The 24932-nt window shown below is 32.2% G+C and overlaps 2 protein-coding genes across 5 annotated transcripts in view; one reads left to right on the forward strand and one right to left on the reverse strand.

The window, feature by feature from the left end:
- The window catches only part of LOC130898734 (mitogen-activated protein kinase kinase kinase 7-like), a 40640-nt gene extending 26069 nt beyond the window's left edge, over positions 1-14571 (reverse strand). The window contains exons 1-6 of the mRNA XM_057808216.1: positions 14328-14571; positions 13463-13759; positions 12314-12493; positions 11509-11748; positions 9879-10136; positions 9245-9329 (exon numbers count right to left, since the gene is read on the reverse strand). Of these exons, the coding sequence (XP_057664199.1) occupies positions 9245-9329; positions 9879-10136; positions 11509-11748; positions 12314-12493; positions 13463-13759; positions 14328-14408 (1141 nt within the window). The 5' untranslated portion in view covers positions 14409-14571. The remainder of the gene's footprint in view (positions 1-9244; positions 9330-9878; positions 10137-11508; positions 11749-12313; positions 12494-13462; positions 13760-14327) is intronic.
- A 17-nt stretch (positions 14572-14588) lies between these two features.
- LOC130898738 (cytochrome b5-related protein-like) lies at positions 14589-24813 on the forward strand. Of its 4 annotated transcripts, XM_057808222.1 has the most exons (7): positions 14589-14718; positions 14817-14991; positions 19016-19249; positions 21303-21694; positions 22950-23138; positions 23881-24102; positions 24328-24813. In XM_057808222.1, exons 3-7 carry the CDS (start codon positions 19031-19033, stop codon positions 24638-24640), a joined length of 1335 nt encoding a protein of 444 aa, XP_057664205.1. In that variant the 5' UTR covers positions 14589-14718; positions 14817-14991; positions 19016-19030; the 3' UTR covers positions 24641-24813. The 4 variants fall into 4 exon arrangements, with proteins under 4 accessions (XP_057664205.1, XP_057664208.1, XP_057664206.1 ...); XM_057808225.1 differs by lacking the exons at positions 14589-14718; positions 14817-14991 and adding an exon at positions 15789-16194; XM_057808223.1 differs by lacking the exons at positions 14589-14718; positions 14817-14991 and adding an exon at positions 16162-16308.
- Positions 24814-24932: the final 119 nt, after the last annotated feature.

A 24932-nucleotide genomic window follows, 5' to 3' on the forward strand; every position in this document is an offset into this window, starting at 1 on the left:
TTCTTTGGAAAAAAAAACAAGATGCCAATTCAACCATTTCAACTCCACATAGTCTAGAAACATTGTAAACTCGAGCAACAGGCAATCCAGTCATAGCATTGTTACTATTTCTATCTGGACAACAGCAGTGTCAGCAAATTATAATACATCATCTCAAGGGGTGACGAAACTATTTGTACGTTTCCAAGCTTGTCGCTCGCACTGTATATTAGTGTTTAAAAAATGATTCTTACAGTGCACAAATAAAAATTTTATGATCTACATGTTTATAAAGTGAGTCTTAATGAGTACCCAAGTCACATTTAGTTGGATAAAATATGTTTCCCAGTTTCTCAGTAGTATATCAAAACAAACAGAAGTGGATATTAGTGGCGTCGATCGGGACGATAGATACAATTGTTTACAAAGTAGCTGGAAAAATGTAATCGAACCTAAAAATACTGAATTCACATATACCGCTACATTTTAAAATAATATTGTACATTGATATTTGAAATTTTGTAAGCACTTGTTGAATTACTTTACGCAAAAATAATTAGACAGCAGCCTTGTCATTATTTTTCATTAGGCTTCTCTATTTTCATAGAGCATATATTTAGACATATTTTGGACGATCAGGGTTGGCTATTGAATAACGAGATTGATAGATGGGTGATTCCGTTCTAACTGTGATATTCACTGTCCTGTATTGTTTTTTTGTACTAGTCATTAATTAATAATCAATTAATAAAAATTTTGTGTTAATTGAATAATTCTTAAGATATTTAAACATTATTTTTATACAATATAACTTGCCACTTAAAGAAAACTTATACTACATCACTTGAATGTCAGTACCGTGTCATGTCCATTCCTAGAATTTACCGATAAATTATTAATTTTTTTTGTCGTAACAAATGATTTAAACTAATTACCTTATAAATTCTAATGTTTATGATCAAACTGAGGAAAATTGATGCACTTGTTGTTTAATATCTTAAGTTACCATGTCAGTACCGTGGATAAATGAGTCAGTACCGTGGAACTCAAAATCCGACATTTGTGTCTTGCTCGTGATACTTTGAAGTTGTAGTAAATTCCTCTTAGAGTTTTATTTTTACAGTAAAATAGATGAATAATATGCATAAAAAAGTTAGAAAAGTTAAATTTTAAAATCTTGAAATTTTGAATACAAAAAATCACAGTTAGAACGGAATCACCCAGATAGATATCACGATACCAACTATATCCACTGTTATACACACCAAGTTGATGATAGAACTCAGAACGATGCTATTACAATTGAAGAAATCGTTGTCGAAACTATTTCTGTACTTTTTTATGATGCGTTTGTTGGAATTATCAGAAAAAGCATCTTAGTGTGAGCTGAAAGTTTTCATTAGATAGATATTTTAATGGAATAATGCTTCTATCGACTCTGCAGATGAATATTTTGAAGAAATCAGAACAAAAATATTTTCATTAGCATTATTGATAGCATAATTTTTTTAGAAGCAGGTATATACTTTTTTTAACATTCATCAAACCATCAAATGTTTGTGAATTAGGCTGTATATTATCGAAAAAATTAATTGAATTGGAGAATACTTCGAGAATATTTGCTTAGTTATTTCGTTTAGTGATCAAACGTTACCAAGAATAAAATTTTAGAACACATACCACTAAATCTTTTATGAAACATTAAGCGAACATTTTCGATGTTTCATACATTTTTTCAAAATCATGAATTGAATGGAGAGAAACTAGAAAACGTGCCCATCTGTAAACAGAAAATTTTTGTTCGAAGACTCACCAAAATAGGGCTAGTGCAGCAAGTGAAAATAATATAAATTGAGCAGTTATAAACGAAGTCAAGTGTGCCGAGATTAAAAATTTACTTGACTGTATTGACAGTATTTAAAATCTCAATGACTTGCTTAAAATTCCTCAAAAAACGTGAATGGTTATTTGCTACTAAAGCGCCACCTTAATTTTCTACTTTCCATAATCATGAAGCCTGATTCAAAAACAAACTGAAGACGATAAGTTGGTTATCGAAACGTACGTCAGACAGTGTAATTGTGAATGTTGGTGTAGTGGTAGTGTAAACAGTGTATTCAGTTTGAAAATGCATTCCAAGATACTACCTTATAACGTTACAATGGAAGTTTATATCGATCATTTCGTTTCTTGTGTATATCGGTATTGCAAATACCAAGCTTTTAAGATATCCCCCCCAAAATTTACTTCAGGGAAACATTTTTTTTTTATATTTTAATTATTAATCTCTTTCAACTTTTCCCTTATGCCAGTGAGTTTATTTATTTAGCAGTTTTCCAAGAAATATTTGATTGTGTTTTAATACCCCTTGTAAGTATTTTCAATAAATAATTGAAATTTATGATAATTTCCTTTAGAATGTGTCTTTATGGCAAAATATTTCCTTGGCATGTTCAAGGATCTAAAAATCTCCATAAATTTTATCGAGTTAAGCAAAGGGTAATTTTTGTTAAAAAATCGATTGATAATTTCATGTTTGCTATTTTGTGATTGTACAGGTTGTCCCTGTAAAAGTTACGGATAGTTAACGATTGGACATAAACTGCCCCAAACCTATAATAAATTGATAATATTTGAATGGATAATTAAGAAAATATAGTTCTGATTTCGCAATTTAGTCTCGTAGATACTCTGGATCGAGCTTTAAAATCACGAGCCATATTTTTTGTCAATTAAAAATTAGAAAAGTGTTTCATATGCTCATAATTGCGAATATACCTAGCAGAAATAATAAGCACTTTCCGATTTTTTTTTTTTTTGGTGTCAATGATGCGACAATGAAAGATAAATTTCTGAAACAATACTTGAGATTACTAAAATCCCCCGTAGACATTTAGGAAAATCATGTGTCGAGAATGGGGCCGTGCGCTCTTTGGTATAAGTCATCGGTCATTGTATTTATAGTTGTCAGCGTAGCGAAAAATCTCGAAAACGTTACACTAAATCTGCGGCGGCAGAAAATATATAAACCGATCTGATGTGATTTTTAGTCCTTGCTGTCATTTTTTGGTACTTAGAATGTGAGGTGCGTTCTTTCCTCCACCAAAAATAGGTGTCGTGTAAAATAAAATCTATTGCTGCCGTTGGGCTCATTGGCTTCTACCAGTATGACTCACGCTACAACGTTTCAAAACATTTGTTTTTCTTTATAGGACATTCCTACAAACACGTAGTTTATCAAAACAGACGATTTCTTTGTCAAAAATTTCTGGCAACTTTAGATAAAAAGATGTTAGGTAATAATTATTTGAAAATGGTCTACGAAGGTTTTCATTTATACGATTTTCATTACACCTTCATCATTTTAAGAACCTTAACTATAGGTTCGTTCTTACAGAAGTCACAATCAGAATAAGGATTCTGGGCATCCCGTTTCTCCGTATTTATCAAAAACTTATGATTTTTTGAAAACAGTTGGACGCTGTTCACATATGTTTTAGTAATGGTTTTCGAACTATTATTTACTCAATATCTGATGTTAATGACACTAAATATAATTTAGCAGACTTATCGGAAGAAAAAGTTTAGCTGAGAAAAAATAGTACAACAATTTCATGGGTAACTTTTGAGTTGAACAAAAATTCGTTTGGGCAAAAAGTAAAACAGGTTATTTACAGAGAATAATGAATTTAGCTACGGAGTCTTCATATCTATCAACTGTTCACACAAGTAATTACAAGTGAATTACATGTGCTTTCCAATACTTTAAAAAAAGGTATCGCATGTCATAGTTTCCCATTAAAAATTCTTATCAATAATGACACTAAGACGATTACGTCGGGCTTGTCTGACAAACCGACGATAAGCTACCAATGCAGGAGGAGCACCCGAGAAGGAAAATCTCCAAGCTACCTACGGAACAGCTCGAAAAACTCTTATTAATGCTATACGAAACAATAAATCGGGATGTTGGAAAGATAGTTACTGGCAAATTGGATAATCGATCCTCACCAGACCTCAAAGATGTCCAAACGACAGGACGGATCGTTGATGCACTTTTGCCGACACTTCCCTCTGGAGGGCATCAAACGCAATGAAGACTGGTAAGGCACTGAGGCCGGAGATCCGCACTGGTAATCTGGTAATCTCCCAGAGTAGAGAGTATACTTGAACCAAACGCACAATAATTTAGACCACACGGTAGATGAATTAATTTGAGGACTGAGAAAAAAATGAGATGTTAGCAATACGCCTTGATCAAAGTACAGTTGTCGCCAGGCTTCAATACTGCTTCTTTTCGTGAGATTTTCTTCCGGAGGATCTATTCAAGATAATTTGTTTTTCCCTTTCTCTTTAGAGATCAATTTAACTGGAAAATAAATTGATAGTCACACGAGTAAGCACCAAATTGATTGGAACAATCGTATTGATGTGTATAGCGGTGCAGCTACAGCTATGAATGAACATCTGCGTTTTACATCGCGCAGAATTGGGAATTACGATGCATTAATCATTTCTTCTTCACACGGAAGTGAGGGGGCTTTCCAGAGAAGCAATTTTATCAAGATTAGTTCAGTTGGACAACGAGCTTAAGATATTCCTTACCGAACAACCTGTTTCAGCGACCGTTTTGTACGGTGAGCAATGGCGAATGAAATTAGTTTACGTAACCTATATATTTTTTCATATAAAAAGCTAACTAGACGTCTGAGTCTAATGTGTTGAAAAAAAGAGTACGTACGTAAATGACTTTGTGGAAGATTATTTTTCTGAAAAGTAACAAGACATCGACTGGGTGCAGAATCCATTTTTAACCCAGTAGAGTTCAAAATCCATTTTTAACTAACACCAAACTGTCAAATTATTTCAAATGCTTTGGACGTCATACTAATTCGTTATTTTTATAAACCTTATAATCTTAGATGGTGATTCTAGCTTGATATATTTTCCTTTTACAAATATCTTGTATTAGAACATCTTTTCGTTTGTTGGCCCACTGAAAAGTTGCGTTGATATTTTTGGTTTATAAAAATTTCATGTTTCAAATGTTTAAATAACTTCTTCCAAATCTAATCAATCAAATCAACATCTAATCACATTATTTCATGTTTTTATGTAAGTCGTAAACTAGTTTGGAAATGAGTATAAATCAATTCATCAAATCGACAGATTCGCCACAGAGTTCAACGCCGATGGGAGTACGCGGGTCTATAATGAACAAAATTATAGCAAATAACATCATATTGTGGCGGTATATTTGTATCGCAGAGTTTATTCAGTGGCCATAGCGTCCTTTAGTCGAAAATTGGTTTGTTCCAACCCATCAAAAAACCGTCGTTGGTATGGTGAAGATTCAGTATTCCAACCGTTATATGAAAGATTCTATGTTATGTTCCGACCAACTTCGATATCGTTTGTGAAACGTTTCCGGGACGGTCTTTTCGATACTTGGTTGATAGCAAGAACCGTGCTTAGCCGGAGATTGTGCCGAACATATCATTTAGACGCTTCCAATAACCGTTAAAAGAACAGTCTAGATTAGCAAGTTGGAACAAACCTACACAATTTAATACCTCTAGATAGCGCTGCTCATTGCGCGTCGAATCACTGTCGTTAGTCCGTTATACTTATAATTTAATTACTATTATATTGTATAAGAAACTTTATTTGACATGTTTACCTATTAAAATAAAAAATAATAACTGCACTTACGCTCTAAAGGTTCGTTTGTCACCAAATAACTTTAAGCAATTCATCTCAACAATATGATTCTCAAGATTTAGGTTACAGATAAACGATTTAGAGATTGTTAATCGAAGAACTGTTCTTTACAAATTATCTATTCATATCTTCGCGTACAGTTGTCAGTTGTCAATCTGTTGTTGTCAGTTGTCAGTCTGATTTTAATGATTTTATAAGAAACTATGTGAAAAAATTTCATTCCTCACATTAAGAAGCTTTTATGTCTCTTTCTTTCCATAGCAAAAAGTTTATGTTACTAAATAATTATTATTCTTCATTTATATTCGCCTATTTTCAAATCAAATGTAAAAATAATGCAACTATGAAGTCATCTTTTTTGTTATCAGCCGTCTAGATAAAAACATTGGACATCTCTACTCTAAATTACTATTTAAATAAGGGACAAACCTTTAATCTCATAACATCTTGAATAAAATGAATAATAGTATTCATAATCCATAAGAAAAGTTAACAATTTCGTAAATATGATCACCCCCTCGTAATTCGAAAATATTCAAATATATTTTGAGACAGATTCAAAATGGTTCAACAACCTTTCTCGCAGCAAATAATAATTAGACATATGATTCACAAACGACACGTATAGTCCGGGAGTCAGCTGATTGATTCATTTTAAGAAAACTAGGATTTCGTCCTTTAGTTTATTAAATGTGAAAGTGTTTTGAAAATATATCCTGCTTGCAATCAGGGAAGAAAATTGTATATGGCATCCTTAAACACTATTATTTGACCCATCTCTTTGTAATTTGATTATTTTATTATTATTTATGTCTATAAATGATATTTCCTTCCCAACCAATCGCTTGAACGACCGCTGGTGTTCAGAGAGAAAATATTTTTTAAAAATATCTTAATAACACAAAGAAAACGATCTTTTTAATATTGTAAAGCCGTATTTTCTTACAAATATTCTCAATCTTGGGGTGTCTTGTAATATAAAGTGCCTTATCTAAAAACTTAAACGCCTCCTGTTTTGCGCTGAGATCAATTTCCAAAGAACTGAACTTATCCACCTCCTTAGCAGTTTATCATGCCCTTATTGACTCCATATGCTCTTTCCTTCTGGGGTACGTGTGGTGCGACTCAATCTGAGCGAATCCTCAAACTACGAAACAGAGCTTTTATATATTTACTCGGACTAAACAGCAGGGCTCACTGCAGGGACTGCTTTAAAAGATTAAAAATTCTGACACTTCCTTCCTTATTCATTTTTGAATCCTGCTTGCATAATTCGTAAGCACGCTAATTGATTTATTCCATTAGTTTGGGTTTTCAACATGGTAAGTAGAAGATTGCGATCGGAGAAACTAATCGACGAATCTGAGCGAAAAAATTGTATTTGAATTTCTGAATATGTTCCAAATTAGATACTCTCTATAAAAGGGAAATGGAAAAAATAAGTTCATAGGAATTTCGATAAATATTTTTTTGTGAAAAAATAATAATCACTTCTATATAAAAAAACGTTATTAAAATAGAACCAAAACCTTATGGGATATAAAATAAAATCGTTCCTTTGGTATATTGAAATCATTAGCTAAAAATATTCAACAGCTTGTACGAACTGTCGGAAAAAAACTGATTTATGGTGCAAAGTAGGACAGTTTTAATGAAATATCCTAACAAAAGCTGCTTTTTAATCGTTTTAATTAGGGTTTTGAGGTTAATCAGGAAGTTGATTCAATTGAAATATTGCCAACATTGTATTTATTGTTAGATATCACTCAATAAAAATTTTCCTACATTCACCTAAAACGCGTCATACTTCGTTAAACTCTATATATCATCTTGATCTTCTCATGGTTAACTTAAAAAATAGTCAAATAACACGGGTCTACACGAAATTTCACGTTAACTTCGAAGCATAAAATTGCAATATTTTAGGTCTTAATTAGACGAAAAAACATATATGACATAAAAAAGTTTGCTTTTGTATTCAGGAGACAGATTGAACGATATTTTTCGAGTCTGTCCTTTTAATTTTTAACCCTCTGTAAACTACGTGAATAGAAGATTCGACTTGGACGATGTGGGGTTTTCTGGACCCATCGTTCTTCTATTTTCAATATATAGACCACATTCTTATGTTTCTAAACTGTCTTGATTTTAGGTCTCTTCTGATTTGAATTTGTTTTTTTCTTATAATTTTTTAAAGACATAAAAAATTGACGTTTCTACCTATTGCGGCTTCGCTCACATCGAATCCATTAAATAATAAATCAGAAATCATTATAATAAAAAAGAACGAACTCGTTTAACTATATTAGAACCTGAGATATAGATCTTTGAATGTAGAAAAATTGCCAAAAAGTAATGCCCAAAAGTTTTACGATCGTAAATAATGATGTAGAGTCTCCTTATACAGTATCTAGACAACAACTCACTTATACATTTGTTAAATACAAACGAAGCGTCTTCAAGTTGAGACCGGAAACTTTTCAGTCATATATTTAAAATTTTGACGTTTTATAAAACTTCTGTAAATTTTTCCGTGACACTGCTGAATCCTATAACTGTATAATCATATAGACAAAGGGAAAGAAGAATAATCTACTCAAACGTTCACTATTTAAAATACCTCGCCAGGTACTGACCAATGTATGTAGTTAGTGATAGGCTCCTCTAGTTAATTCAAATTGCAGTCCACTTTTGGTTGCGACCTACGATTTAAATTTCACTCAAAGATACCTGGAGACATATTCACTGTGGCATCATTGGGAAATGAGTTAATAACGAAAACGCGTGTAAATAGTCGAAAAAATAAAGCACAAAAAACCGTCGTGGTATTCGTATCAGTAACCTCGAAAAACCCCAGGATACATATCTTGGACCAAGTTCAAACAAACTTCCACAAGACTCTAATATACGACGTAGATTTCGGCCACTTTAGGCACCAGGTACCTCGTAGACTTTTTCTGTCGTGATATTTGTGTTCAGCACTACCAACATCCCCCGAGTTATAAAATTGAACTCATTTCCTGCAATATTTTCCGAGTTATAAATTTTTTAACAATTCGAGATGTATTTTTCAAAATGCAATTTCCATTTCTTATTCATAATTTTTGTTCACAAAGTTTTTTGAGAATGGAATGCACTTTGTTCCATCTTGATCCGTCTTACTGCTCAGAAATTCCTAAGCTTTGAGCTTTATTTCCTCGAATATAAAAAGACATTTTTATAACCGTTTTTATTTTTATATATTTTTTCTATGTTAAAAGTAAGCACGGGAGGGTAAACCCTATTATGCTCGAATGGTGCCTGCAGTATAGAGATACTTAAAAACTTTTTTCGAACAAAATAAACGGTGAATTACTACAATCACCACACCGTATTATAACCAATGTCTACAAAAGTCCAGTGTATCCATTAAATAGCACATACGTTCATTGAATTCCAAAAATGATAATAGTAACTTGAATCCATGTCCTTAATTTTCATTCTAAATTTATTCATTTCGATGATCTATTGCGAAAGATGAAAATACAATAAGATAATTACTCACCTTCGCCATTTGTCGGAATCGCTTTATCAAATCCAGCCATAGTTTGCATGTAATAGCTCCTCTCCAATTCTCGATCCCATGCTTTCTGAAAAACGGATCAAGATGTCAAAAAACCATTAAATTATAAAATTAAACGCCGACAATCCAGACGTCAAAAAATCGTATATAATCGGCGATTCATAAGTATATAAGATTTATACAGAACAACTTAAGCAAATATATAAAGATTATTACAACTTGCAATATCCACCATCTACTAAAGGAGAATATTTTTTCTACATACATAGAATATATAAGGTGTTTCAAAGTACATAAAGTAAATGCCCGTATGAAATTAAGATGGGTCTTTCCTAGAACAAAATTTCCTCAGCCTGCTTCTTTCAGAGATATAACCCTTAAAATGTGGTGAATAAAATTCTGTGGTGAAAAAAATAAAATAAAATAAAAAACTGAAACCAAAAATTGTTTTTCAATGCCTAGAATCAGAATTCAAATCATGAACCCAAAAAGAAAACTTTTTTTGTTGACCGGTGTTATCATTTGGTGGTAATTGATAAACAATTTCTTTGTTCGAAGAACTTTCAGTAGGACGTTAATAGCTTGATGAAATAATAATACTGAAAAGGATAATTACAGGATCACATTCCACAGTCAGAGGTTTCAAGAAATCTGCATTTGGTTGAGGTAGTGTCAAAACGGCATTATCTCCATTTGTATTCATAGGTACTTTGAAAATGTCTTCTATTTCTGTATCAAAATATTCTTCATCTTGCTCTTCCTCTTCTTCGACTTCGGCAATGTCCTCGTCATCTTCACAATTGTATGCTGATGTTTGGATAGATTTCTCTGCACCAGGAAGTAATGAACATATAACAGCCATTTTTCTGGCGATCTAAAAAATAAAAAGTAAGATAGATAAATATCTCTTTAAAAAAATCAAATATGAAAAGTTTATTTACTTATTTAATGAAATTCGATTTGTTGTGAAATCGACTAATCCAAACTCATTTCTAAATGAGATTCACAAGACTTTTTATTGCAAAAGGATTTATAGAATCAGATTTCATATTTCTTGAAATCTAGAAAGCTTTCAATAAGCTATGAAGAAAACTATTTTAAAAGTTTGTGCTAAACAATAATTTGACCAAATTTCAGTGGCGCCGATACAGTTTCTAGCATTTCTTTAATTAGATAATATGGACACCAACATGTTTAGACAGCTCATGCTCCATTGTACTTCTGCATGAGCGATTTGAGGACATGGTCAACTCAAATGCATTTGGAAAAATTACTATTTCGTGTGGATTTTAGGCTAGTGGCGCCAATAGTCCATATTTATTTGAGAACATTGCTGGCCAGGTCATCACTGTAAATATGGAGCACTATAGGCCAATATTCATAATTTTCTTTTGTCATAAATTAGGTGATACGGACAAGAAAACATTTAGACATTATGCACGATTGATTTGAGGACGTGATCATCTCATATAGAGGTGATGTGAACTGCTCACCGAGATTGTGCGATATGACCATGTCAGATTTTCTTAATGGCAGGTCTATATTAAAAGTCACACACCCCAGTGGCCCTCAAATCCCGTATAACCCATGACATTGGTCAAATTCAGTCTGGTTTACACGCCCAAGTAAAAAAATAGATATTATTTTGCTAAGTTACAAACGAGGTATGTTAAAAATACGAATTTTGTAAAGGACAATTTTGAAATTCGTTTGTTCATTACACTTTATATTGAAAAGTAAAGTGCTTAGTATCTTAAAGAATCTAAAAGTCCAAAACAAATCTACAATAGATTTCCTTCTGCAAGATAAAATCTAACTTTATTCAAATTTTTCATTTTTATTGAACATTCAACAAATTTTTGTTGTAGAAGTTGTTATTATTTTGAAGTAAAAGTTCTGGAAGACTTTAAAATAAATTTAGAAGAAAACATGGGTCATGGATTACAAATGAAGATATAGAAAATAATGTGATGCTATCCATAGTGAAAGATCTAAAAGATTCACTTCAAAAAACGTATTGAAAAAAAGTAAAAGTTGTGATGATTTTGAAGTAAAAGTTCTGGAAGACACATATGAGTTACAAATGAAGATATTGAGAAGGAAAGTTGACCTGTGGTTCGAATTTTGTGTTCTTATTCAAAAAGAATTGTAGAATACCAGATTTATGACAAGACAAATACTCATCTCTGACGTTTGAAGAGCTTTATCATTAGAATATCACGTTTTATAGTTTGTATTTTATTTACCTCTTCCATACTTGGCCTATTTGTTGGTTCCTGGTCCCAGCATGACGTCATTAAATTTTCGATTACAGGTGGACAGTTTCGTAATAAAGGAGGCCTTTTTCCTTTATGAACGGCCCACATTATACTAAATGCAGAGCCGCCTTGGTTGTAAAAAGGTTTTTTCCTTGAAAGAACTTCCCACAAAATAATGCCCCAACTGAATACATCACATTTCTCAGTATAATTAGAAGAGGTGAACACCTATAAAAAAATAAAATGTTGATTTATATTTATAACTAAAAACAAACAATATCAGTATACAAATGGACCACAGTAGTGATTTACTACGTTAAGTTTGTTTTTATGGCAATTTTTTTTATATCTTATCTTTTTTATATCTTATGCTGCAATGAGTGCTTTTGCTACTTCCATAAAGTGGGCAGAAGAATATGATGTTTCCGCAAATGATATCCTTGTTTTAAAGAGGTTTCAAGAAAATGTGTCAAAACTGTCGTTTCAAGCCAGGAAACCAAAGAAAATTCACAATATCTTTCCTCCATGGAAATGTGTGGAATAGTCCACCAGAACTGTAAGTGTTGGTATGTTTACGTATCTGTTTACAATAGGCAGAGCCTAAGATGATTATTTTTATCTGTAATATGTAATGTTTACTTAAAATTTAAAAATAAAACTCGACTTCTTTTGAACTTTTTGCGAATTTTTAATATTATTTTCCAGTAATCCGGCGTTTTTACTAATCCGGCACAACTCTAGTTTATATCTGCCAGATTAACAAGAGTCTATTGTAATAGAATAAAACTCTTACCTCAGGTGCCATCCAAGCGGCTGAACCTTTATTATTAGTCATGTAAGTACTTTTGTCAGCAGCTGTACCAAAATCACATATCTTTAAATGAACACCACCATTAATTAATAGCAAATTTGGTGGTTTCAAGTCTCTATGGATTAAAGGCTTAGGTTGCATCGCATGTAAATACTCCACACCCTAAAAATAAATAAATTCAAATGGTTTTTGAAAAATACTACATTTCAAATTATTTTTGGATGTAATGAGTTACTTGGATTTTTTACAAAATGTTTCATTATTTGATTCAAGACATTAATAAACTCCTGGATAAAATTAACGCTCATATTTTTTTCAATATTCTCTATGATTGATAACGGGTTATGTTCTCAGATGAAACTAGAGTTAGCATTAAAGCTCTAGATGGACGTGAGCGTGTCCGGCAATGGCAAGGAGAAAGGTTTGCTTAGAATTGGTCTCTATATGTATGAGGTCTATGAATGCCCAATATTACTCAGACAACATTATTGTCAAATATGTAATGCCTTTTGTTCCATACCTGCACAGAAGTGGTTTGCAGAAAAAATCTATCAAAGCAAAGGATTGCTCATTCCTTGTCTAGTCATGTGACAACAGTGGCCTTAGAGTAACAAAATTTTCATAAAAATCTATGCTACACAACCATTTTTATGTGAAAAGTAATTATAGAAATTGGAAAAATATCAAACAAAAAGCTTCTTTTTAGGGAAAAGTAGTTTCTTTGTGATGAAGATTATTTGATAAATCTGGGAGTATCATACATCATCTTGATCTAGAAGCATTCTGAATTTTGAGTAAATTTTAATTTGGCATTAGTTTTATTTTGCAATTTCTACCATTGTGTTCAAAGTATCTACTTTACATGCTGCATAACAAACTTTAGAAATAATCAGTGAAATAATCACAAATTAAATACAAACTTAAAGCAAATCCAATCCAAAAAAGTAATCATTAATAAAGGTAACATTGGCAGAAGGTATACAGTAAATATAGAAAATTATATGATTATTATGTAGTATTTGAGGCAGCAAGTGCTCCGTGAGTTCATAGATTTTGCACGTGTTGATAGAAACCAATATAATTTTCCGCTTTCAATAATAAATTTAGATAAATATCAAGGTTTATAATTACCTTTGAACACTGATATGCCCATGACATAGCATGTGCAATTGTATAATGTAAGTTTGAACGATGCAAAACATTGAATAAAGATCCCCCTTCAGCATATTCCATTACAAGACAGAATTGAGCTCCTTTAGTGCAAGCCCCATAAAGTTTTACTATATTTTCATGGTCCACCCTTGACAGTTGTCTCACTTCAATAAGAAAAGCTTTTTTTTCTTCCTCTCGAGTAATGTTTTTTACAGCTACAAATGTATTGTTCCATATTCCTTTATAAACAACACCAAAACTTCCTTCTCCTACAATCTAAGAATTATTATTATAATTGATGAAATACACATGATAGAAAAGTATTTAGTTCTAAAGGCTTACAAGAATGGAGCCTTTTAAAATGAAAGGGAATTATGGAACTCCAAATATATTTTAGAAACCAAATGATTAGAAAACCTATTTGTAATATAATTCAATTTTCCCAACTCAACTTTCAATATATGAATAGTTTATAGGAGAGCACACTAAAGGAGTAATGAAAAAATGTCAGTAACCAGCAACTGCTGCCAGTTCATAAATATAACATATAAATTTATGAGAACTACCCTAACTTTTAAATTAATTTCAAGAAAAAATATACAAACATGTTGATCTTCACTCGAAGAACATATAGAGCCTGGATAAAAATATGTTTCTCTCTCTATAAAATATTTGAAGAAGATTTAAATCACTACAGCTCATATTTTACAGCAGGAAATGTTAAAAATATCGTCAGACATTCAAATTATTCAGTATAACTGTTCATTAATTGTCACAAATTGGTTGGTTTTGTAGGTATAATTTGATAAATTTTAAGCAATTGGTATTTACTAAATATACCTACCTCTAGTTGCTCAATTTCATTGTGATCAATTTCCCTTACAATTTGATGATTTTCATTATCTGAGAGATCTGCAGACGCCATTGAACATAAACTAATCACATATTTGGAAGTAAGCAGTATTTTGTTTGAATTACTATTAATTTCACGTAAATATTTATAAAATTTTATAAAAAGTGGTTATAAATTTCGGAGCAAGTGTCAGGATGAACGTCAAAGTTGACATACTGTCAATGTCATAGTAACGTCCTTGGACTTCATTTGTTAGAAGTTCAGGTAGTAAACAAAATACATACTATTTGTTAGGGTCTATTTAATCTCGAGTGATCTCGAGCACGCACGCATTAAGCACAAGAATACGGATTCGTTCGTTTTACACTAGGCAAGCGAAAAGGTGAGACTAATAATTTACTATTTATCAACATAAAAATATTTAAATTGAAATCAAGTTCATATTTATAATGATTTTATCCTTATTTTACTTTTTTATAGACATTCCATTCCTACGAATGAAGACGTTTGCAGAATTTGGTTGCTAAGAATAAATAAGCCAAAGCAGACACAGTATTATCATCACATAGAATATGTGATATTCATTTTGAACCAATTTGTAGAAACCCCAATGGCAGGTTAAAAAAAGTTTCACTGCCAACTCTACATTCACCTAGTAAGTACTTATATTTACTGTCACAATAAACCTACTTATGAATCCTAGTAAAAAATTATGCAGAGGAAAAGAATTGCTATTTCCCCCAATAGTTGATGTTCCAATTTATAAACCATTCTGTAGAAGCTCAAAAGAAAGAGGATTAGATCATGTCACTCCTTATGTGGCAGGTACCAGTAGCGAAGAAATTATTTAAAAGTCTCAAATTCTGTGATATTTTTAAAAGTTTTTCTGATAAAATCTTCGAAAGATTGCCCCAGTTAATCAATTCGTTAGGCATCTAAGCTTGCTAAAGTGTGAAGGAAATTTTTTTGTTTGTGGATATAGTTATAAAATGTCAAAAACAAAATAAAAATTATAATAATCATCCCGTGTTTCAATATTCCATCTACCTATATCTTATATAAACCATTTAATTGTGAAATTTAGATGGTCGGACCTGGTTGTCACATAAATGTAAATGAAACTAAAATATTTTACAAAATACTTCATTTAATCAGCATTTTAATTACAGGTATTTATATTTTCTTGTAAATAACAATATTTGAATTTGAAATGTTAGGCAAATGAAAGTATTTTGCATAATACTTTTGTTTCATTCAGAATTTGATGCGACAACTACCTTCGAGCATTTAAAATTACTCGAGTTATTTTCAAATTTCCCGCGAAATTAGCATGGATATGAACCTTAGATCAAATCTTTGATTATAGAAATCTTTTTTTTGTACGGAGCCAGTCCGAGGGATGTCGCTAGGATCGAACTTTGTCGTCAATGTTTATAGAGTGGCAGATCTATCGAGTATATAATCTTTGCAACCGACAGTCGATTCACCTGCACTCGGCGCTCGTTCGTTTGAGAAATATAAAAAGCCTATTAAGCCGGACACCATTTTTTTAAGGCTGACACACAATCAAAAAGCCTAGCTACGTCCGGCTTTATCCGGACGTGGCAAATCTGTTGGATTTGGTGATTCCGGCTCTATGTAGCTTTCCAAACATTACTACTACTATGTCTTACTGTTTCCAAACTTCTTTTATTTTGAATATTAAATAATTTATGTTATATATAAACAATTTTTGTACTTAAATTTATCTGCTCACAAGGTCAAATATTATCGAAACAGATTAAACACCAGTTTAACAAGAGCCTTAGATTCATCGACTCAATTTTCAAAATAGTTGTGGTGCAGTACTTATTACGTCGTAAGTATTTCTTAATTTTTTTCTTGAAATAAACAGAATTATAAATATTGTTACGGACAATACTAGATAACAGTTGAAACAATAAGTTGAAGGAAAATAGGAGACACTTTTAAGGCAAGTTTTTTTTGTATTTAGAGCGTAATGTAACAGATTGCCGTCTGATAAAGAACGTTTTGAGTCAATTTTACTTAATAGCTTGAAAACCACATAATTTTGTCTATAGTTGAAACAGTTTAAGATAGTATTATGACATTTCAGCTGCCATATTAATTATTAATGTTAAATGTGGAAGTACAATTCTTAGACTTTATCTATTGGAACTTTTGACCTGAATTCAGCTACGTTGCATCATATTCATACCATATCCTTTGACCGCACCAGCGCGGCAGCGCATTTCTGGAAAGTTTTTGAAGTATAATTTAAAGTATACAGCAGGACACTTACCCAAGTTTTCTCCCACATGAAATGATTCTCCTTACCTTTCATTGAAAGAGTTTGATAGATTTCTCCATGTTTAAAATCAATGAAAAAAAATTTAAAATATTCTCTATTATACTTACCGATTAAATAGAATTTCGGATTAGTGATTAGTGCTCGCAAATAAATATATTTGAATGCTATTATTGTAATAGCTTCTTAACGGAGTATTAATTTATATATTGTAAGAATAATATTGTTCTCAAAAACGCCCTTATGGATAACCAAACATACTAGCAAACATTATACGAGAGCGGTCCCAGAATTTCCTGGCCTGACCTAGAGATAGCGGTAGTTGCTTGAAAAATACCCTTGTATTAAAAAGAACACAATTTATACAGCATTAGTTTGAAGATGCCACGTTGTTTAGTATTCGTTTGGCAGCCATCAATAGTGAACGTTTTCAGTGATTTGGAAACATGGAAAAAGTTGGCTATCGTTATGTGATATATATGTTACGGTAAAAGTAGATATTGCAGCAAATGTACACATTTTCAGGTAAATGTGCACATGACCATGTCGTTTTGGTAAATGTGAGCATACAAAATACGAAATCGCAAGTGCAATTCACCACATAGCAAAGTCGCAGAAAACGATGAATTTTCCCTTGAAACGTTAGACATAATTTTGGATGATGGTTTATTATGCAACCAAATTGAAGATAAAGATGGAAGTTTTGAGCTAAATTTACTAAAATTACGTAGAAAGTAAGTAAATACTGAAACGTGGTCGCCGCGTGTCGTCTTTCAAAGGCCATTCTGTTGTTGTGAGTGGAGGTAATTGGTTGTTTAGCGCAATTACTAATTAGACTTTCTTATAGTAACATCATTATCACATTTGTTTGCTTGAACTAGCTTTGAAGTTTATGTTTTGATAAAAACTTTCGATGCTAAAACATTTGTATTATCTTTTAGTGTTGTTTACTTACTTTCTACGTCACACTCAATTATGCGAAAACAAATACGTTTTGGCGCGTCATTTAGGTATTTACATGTATTTATTCGTTTTTATGCACTAATATACCGTTTAAAGAAAAATAAAAAATAGTGTGTGATTAAGAAAATATACTAAACGTAGTTAAGGTACAAAAAAAAGGTATGCAAGGACCCTATTGTAAATTCAACTAGAAAAGCAGCTACCGTCATCGATAAAAACTTGTGGCAAGGATGCTTGCAACACATGGTTAACGTTGAAAATTCATATACGAAACCAGCAGTAGCTGAATTAATAATTACACCAAGCGAAAATGTCATTGATGGTTATATGCATAATTTTCACAGTGTTGTTTGTGAAGATGAAATTTGTGATGGACAGAAAAGAGTATTAATCAAAATCTTAACCTCAAATTTCATTTGATATTTTGTGCGTAGCTTAATAATGAAAATAAAGCTAAGTTTCACGAAAGTCAGCTGATCTGTTGAGCCAAAAGTAACTAGATTTCTACCTAGAAATGCAACTTGCACGCAATAAAATAACATCAAACCGATAATGTTGCAAGTGCGAGAACTTGCATGATCAAGAAATATTACGTATTGCATTACATTGCACTTTGTCTTGCATCATGTCAAGCGGCCTTTAACAACAGAAAATAACTACCAAAAACGTCGATTATTAGTAACAACATATATTGCTCAAGATTATCAGTAAATTAGTAAACAAACTGATTCAAATAACGTCAATGTAATCTATTCATATCTTTAAAATTTTGAAAAACAATTATATAAAAATTCAATGTCATTCGTAACAACCTTTAATTGAACAGATTTCTAATTTAAAAACAAAACAAGTCAATACAATATAAGAAAATCTATAGAAACGTCCGATGTAATTTAGAGGATAGTTTTTTTTTGAACAATATGAATTTGATATTTTATTAAAAAAAATTTTCAACCGTAACTTTCAATAAATAAACGTAAATAATTTTTAATATTTTCAATTACTTTTTCACAGTGTGTAAAAGCCAAATAGATTAATGTGCGGTTACTGTACATAATTATGAAAAAATCCCTTTGAATAACAAGTTCAATTCCCAATTTTTAAATGGGAATTGAAGACTTAAGATGGAATAAAATGAAAACAAAAGATTACAGAATGATTTTTCTTTATTCAGGGCCGGATTAAGCTAGGGGCTTGGGGGGGCTATAGCCCCGGGCCCCAGGTCCAAGAGGGCCCCATCATTTGGAAATCATTCTGTATTTTTTGATGTGTTGATACCACAAATCTAATGTATTGATATTATTTTGTGAATTTTTCCGGGTTTTCGAATTCCTTAAGGGGGCCCCGTCATTATTTTAGCCCCGGGCCTTATAAATCTTAATCCGGTCCTGTCTTTATTGTTTCACAGGTCGCATTTCACGATATGGCTCCCAAGGCTGAGTTTATTGCTGCTTCTACACTAGGCATTAAATCACCCGAAACAAAATTACAAGGAGCTTCTCTTATTCCCGATTTGTGGCTAGAGGGGAGAACGAAAATTGATGGAGCTGAAGGACTGTGGAGAATCCATGATGGTATTTACGATTTAACAGATTTTGTCGAAAGCCACCCAGGTGGATCAGAATGGCTAAAACTAACAAAGGTAATCATTTATTAATTAATGTATATAACTAGATGCTTATGAAATAATTCTATTGGAAAAAGTATTTTCAACTTCACATTTATGGATAAAGTTCCCAATATATATTTACTGTGAAATTTTCATTAGTTCTGACTGAACGTAGAATGTAGTTCCTTCGTACAAATATAGTATAAGTGGATATTGCAGATAATCCTCAAAATCGTAAAGAGTTTGCTTCTCAAAAGTAACTTTTCATTATTTATTTAAATTTATCAAAATAAAAATTTTGTTGTTGATCTATTCATCCCCATTTTATTTTCACTGGCCACCCTATAATATGTATAAAATTATTCAAATTTGCTGTTTATTCGATTGCAAAGCCATAGAATTTTAGTATGTACAATATTTAAAGTATCCAGTCAATAGAATTTAGTCATAGGATACCCAATAACAAACTTACTCATAAGGCCGGTTCAGACGCAGCCAGTGATTTAGTAAAGTAATTTACTCGAGTCAAGTTAATTAGTAGAGTTTGCTCAATCAAGTCGAGTCACAACAATCGTTTACACGGGCCAGTGTTTAGTTGAAATCGACTAGCAGCAAGTCGAGTATCAGTAGTGGGTTTTCAAACATTTGTAATTATTAAAATGAACCGAAAACGGCAAGTTACAAACCACAATCTTCTTCGATCAATATTAAGTCAAGTTAATATTAAGTTATGCGGTGCTGTTTTTATTATATTATATTATACCATCTAAGTATCGATAAATTACAATTAATGGAATATTAATTACCTTGAATTGAAATCACAAAAGGCTTATAACTAAAATGACTTAAGAAATTAAGAAAATGTTAGCACACAACATAAACTGAAGAGGTATCGAGGTACTAACAAGTAGTACCTACATAGTATATGTTCTCACTCAGTGTCGTTGGAATTGGACAATTGATAGACATTATGGACAAATCTAATTCTGTCCCACCGGTCAGTTCCGCCTCGCCTTTCCCTACTTCCATGCAACACCTGTTAAAATTTTCTTTCCATCTTTTCTTGTTTCTCAAACATTCACAATATATTTTGAGTATAATTACCTCATCACTCGATGAATTTTGCAAGATGCGCTCTCTAAAGCCGAGCTGAAACAACTCGTGTTCTTGACATATTCTTTTGACTTGAGATATTCTTTTTAACAAATTAATGGAACATATTGATCATATTAATTAAATTATCGATCTAAATGTTTTTGAAAAACAAGCAATTTGAACATTTTTATAACTGTAACACACTTGTAGATATTGGAAAATCAGTTATAAATGTAATTTTTCGTTTTTGCTGTATAGTAACAGCTTCTGCCTGCAGTTCTTGTTCAATATCCCTAATAAGTTACATGTCATAGGGAGCTATTATAACATGAATCGATTTATTCGAAATAAATACAAAAATGGTATATAAACTAAGCTATCTTTCTGACAAATTTTAGGCACAAAATATTCATTATAAAGTTATGAAAATCAATATGAACATTCATGTTTAGATTAAAATTGTGTTCAACCTTGTAGTCGATAAGGATCCAAGATCTATTCAAGCAAGCTCTAACAAATTTTTTCGTTCCTTCACTACTGTAAGCCACACAAGTTTTGAAAGACATAAACAAATAAACACTAAAGAAGGTTTTACTATGTACTGACGTCACTACGTCGCATTATTAGTAATGATGGTTTTAGTGGGAAGTAGAGCTGAAAATTTAGAAACTTGATACCAACCATTTTTCCAAAATTTGTCAAATACCCTATTATAGTATAATTTGAATAGATAAATAATGATAAAGATTTTTTTTAAAATTACACCAATATTTTTATCATGTAAGTTACACTTTTTGAATCTAAGGCTAGCTTATTTTCTCGAGTTACATTATTGTTTTTTTATGTAGTAGATCCCTATTTTTATATTACCGACAATTTTGATACAAACACACAACAAATACTCACTTTTCACTCATCCAGTGGATAGGTGTCCATATTGTATAGGTACCCCATGACCCATTTATTTCCTAATTAATTTGTTTTTTTATAGGGCACTGACTTAACTGAAGCCTTCGAAGTTCATCATCTCACAGAATTGCCGGAACAAATTTTGAAAAAATATTTTGTCAAAAATGCAAAAACTAAACGAAACTCACCATTCACCTTTAATGAAAATGGTTTTTATAGAACTCTTAAAAAAGAAATCCGACCAGTACTGAAAAATGTTCCCAAACAATCAATGAAAAATACCAATTTTATATGTGATGCAATGGTATTTTTATTATTTTTGTTTGCCATCTTAGCTACTTTGGACTGGAACTACTGGTTAGGAAATTTAGCAGGAATTATTTTGGGAATGTTGACAATTGCTACTCATAATTATACTCATATGAAGGACAATTTCAGAATGTACTACTTTCAGTTTTCGATGTTGCAAGTAAGGTAAGGGATTTATCGAAATTTATGTTGGGGCTGTTCCAAAAGTAATAATTTTTTTAGTGGTATCTTTTTGGCAACATTGTTTTTGACAGATCACGCGTAAATTGTGTCTTGTGTCATTGTCAAACTTCAGTTCAATTTTGTCTATAATTTAATCATGAATCGATTTATAAACGAACAACGCTTGCAAATTATTGAATTTACTATCAATATTCATGTTCGGTTAAGAGAATGCATCGCGCACTTCTTCCAATTTATGGGCAGTTTGGTCTGAGGGAACTATTCGGAAGCTTATGACTAAATTTCGAACCCAATTTACACTATTGAACATTAAACCACTAACACGCAAACGTACAGTGACGACCGAAGAAAATATTGCGGCTGTATCCGCCGGTGTTACTGATGACCGTGAAATGCCATGTCAATTCACCGCCGTTCGCAGCATTGGGCCTCTGTTACTGAAAATTTTGTAAAAGGATTTGGGTGTAAAGCCTTATAAGGTGCAGCTAGGTGCCAGAATTGAAGCCAAGCGATCTTCCACAACGTGTAGCATTTGGTGAATGTGCGCTGCGCATGTGCACTTTTTTATCGAAAAAGTGTGCTCAGCAACAAAGCTCATTTCTGGTTCAATGGATACGCCAACAAGCAAAATTGCCGCATCTGGAGCGAAGACCAGCCAGAAGCATTGCAAGAGCTACCAATGCATCTCGAAAAAGTCACTGTTTGGTGTGTTTTATGGGTCATGAATGGCAAGTGGTACCGTGTGATGATTGAAGATTTTTTTGCCCAAAATGGAAGAATTGGACATGCCTGACATGTGGTTTCAACAAGACGGTGCCACATGCCACACGGTACGTGAAACAATCTCACGTTTGGGGCTCGTCAATTGGCCGCCTAGATCGTGTGATTTAACGCCTTTGGACTATTTCTTGTGGGGTCATATTAAGACTAATGTCTAATGGGGATAACCAACAACGATTGGCGCACTGGAAGCCAATATTGAAGCATTTATTCGTGAAATACCGGCCGATATGTTGGAGAGAGGGTGCAAAAATTGAACCTTGCGCATGGGCTATCTAAAGCGGAGTCGTGACCAACATTTGCATGAAATCATCCTCAAACATTAAATTATACTGATCGTTTTATCGATTCCAATAAAGATTTCATCAATTTCTTTGTAGTTTTTTCCAAAATAAAATCATACACCTCTTAAAAAATCACTGATTATTGAGAGTTACATAATTATAATTTTTTGTAGAGACTGGAGAATAACTCATGTGCTAAGTCATCACCTATATACAAACACCATAATTGATTTGGAGATATCTATGCTTAAACCTATTGTTCAGTATTTGCCAGTACCGAAGACACTATTTCAACAAGTTAAATCGGTTTTATCGATGCCGTTTGTTTACCTTACATATTTTTATGGATCTATAATACGAAGGTAAAAGTAGCTTAAACCATTAATTATCTTCTGAGATTTAGCTGGTATAAGTATATAGTATTATTATTGAATTTAAGCTCCCAGACAGATTTTTTTAAATTGTCGTTGCTACCTGACTGATAAACAATCCGAGGTACACAATATCAACAGGTCAAAATATTATCGAGGTAGATTCAACGGTCTGATGCAATTTATATTGAAAAAATGTGAGAGAATGTTGTTGTAGTACCCAAACAGTTCAAAACTGTTCAAAGGATATTGATAACATTTTCAAAACTAATACATTGCTCAATAAGTCGTTGAACTGATAAAAAAAAAACACATTTTTTGCCAAATATCAATTTTATTCATTAATGTAATCTCCTTCAAGACCAATACAATCATTCCAGCGCTTCTCTAACTTCTCGAAGCTTGTATAAGGATTTGTTTTTTACCTCATAATAGGCTTCAGCAATTGCTCCTTCATTGGAGCTGAATCTCTTAATAGCGAGCATTTTTTTGAGATCAGCGGATAGTTAGAAGTCACTGGAAGCAAAATCTGGACTATAAGGTAAATGAGGAAGTATTTCGAAGTGTAATTCGTTCAATTCAACCATCGTGGATGTGTGCATTGTCTTGATGAAACAGTTGTTTCGACATGTAACTAGATAAACAGGTCTCCATTAAAATGAGGTTTATTTCAATCAACTTTGATCAACAGGTAATATTTTTCATTTAAGATTAAAGTATAATATTGTTGTAGGATAATTACCGCCCGGAAATGTAAATATCAAAATTTGAAATTAACAGATCTTACCGGATTATCGCTACCATTAATCATGTATATGTTTGGAGGTCGTTCTTTGTGGGAAACACTTTTAATGTGGAGTTTTATACTTACCGTTGGCGGTACATTCATGGCTTTCATTGGTTTAAATGGTGCACATCATCACCCAGATATTTTCCACGATGGAGACACCCCAAGGTAAATATATTTTAAGTTAAAAATTCGATAAAAAGAGTAAATTTTTGAATGAAACTAAAACCTTAGAAATTGGGTTGAACTAATTGAATGTGTGAGAGACATACTTAACATCGCCTTACACAGTTTTATAAATTTCAATTAAATTCCACATAATTTAACTTCTTTTTTAATCTTCAAATTTTGAGAAAATTCTGAACAGAACATCACATTTACATTTATTTTTAGAAATGCAGAAGATTACGATTGGGGTCTTAGTCAACTGGACTCTGTCATGGAACACAAAGAAGTGTGTGGATCCCATTTCTTAGTTTTGATCAATTTTGGTGATCATTGCCTACATCATTTATTTCCCACTTTGGATCACGGTGTATTAGAGCACCTATATCCTGTTTTCGAGGATGTACTCAAGCGGTTTGATCTGAATTTAAGATTTGTGACCAAATGGGATACACTTTTGGGTAGCTATCAACAATTGACTAGGATCGAGCCTAACCCTAATCCTCCAGATTTGAAGAAATATCCAGGACGACCATTATAAAATTGTTCAACAATAACGAAGGATTTAGACGATGAGCTGGTCATTATGAATTATTCTAGCTTAGTGAATAACATACATATCCTAATGTACTTGTGTGGGGTTTTCTCATAATAAATTACCTAACTTTGTCTAAAAATAGAAAGCCTTTAGATAATAAAATGTACGGCTAAAAATGAATTTTATTAAAATCCTCTATATGTGTGGCCACTATATTCTTCTGGATTGGGAAGATTTAAAAACTTTGCCACTCTGCCTATTTTGTTTATACCCACTACTTACTGGGTGCATTTTT

Source organism: Diorhabda carinulata, chromosome 10 (assembly GCF_026250575.1).
Source record: "Diorhabda carinulata isolate Delta chromosome 10, icDioCari1.1, whole genome shotgun sequence".
In the NCBI taxonomy this organism is placed as follows: domain Eukaryota; kingdom Metazoa; phylum Arthropoda; class Insecta; order Coleoptera; family Chrysomelidae; genus Diorhabda; species Diorhabda carinulata.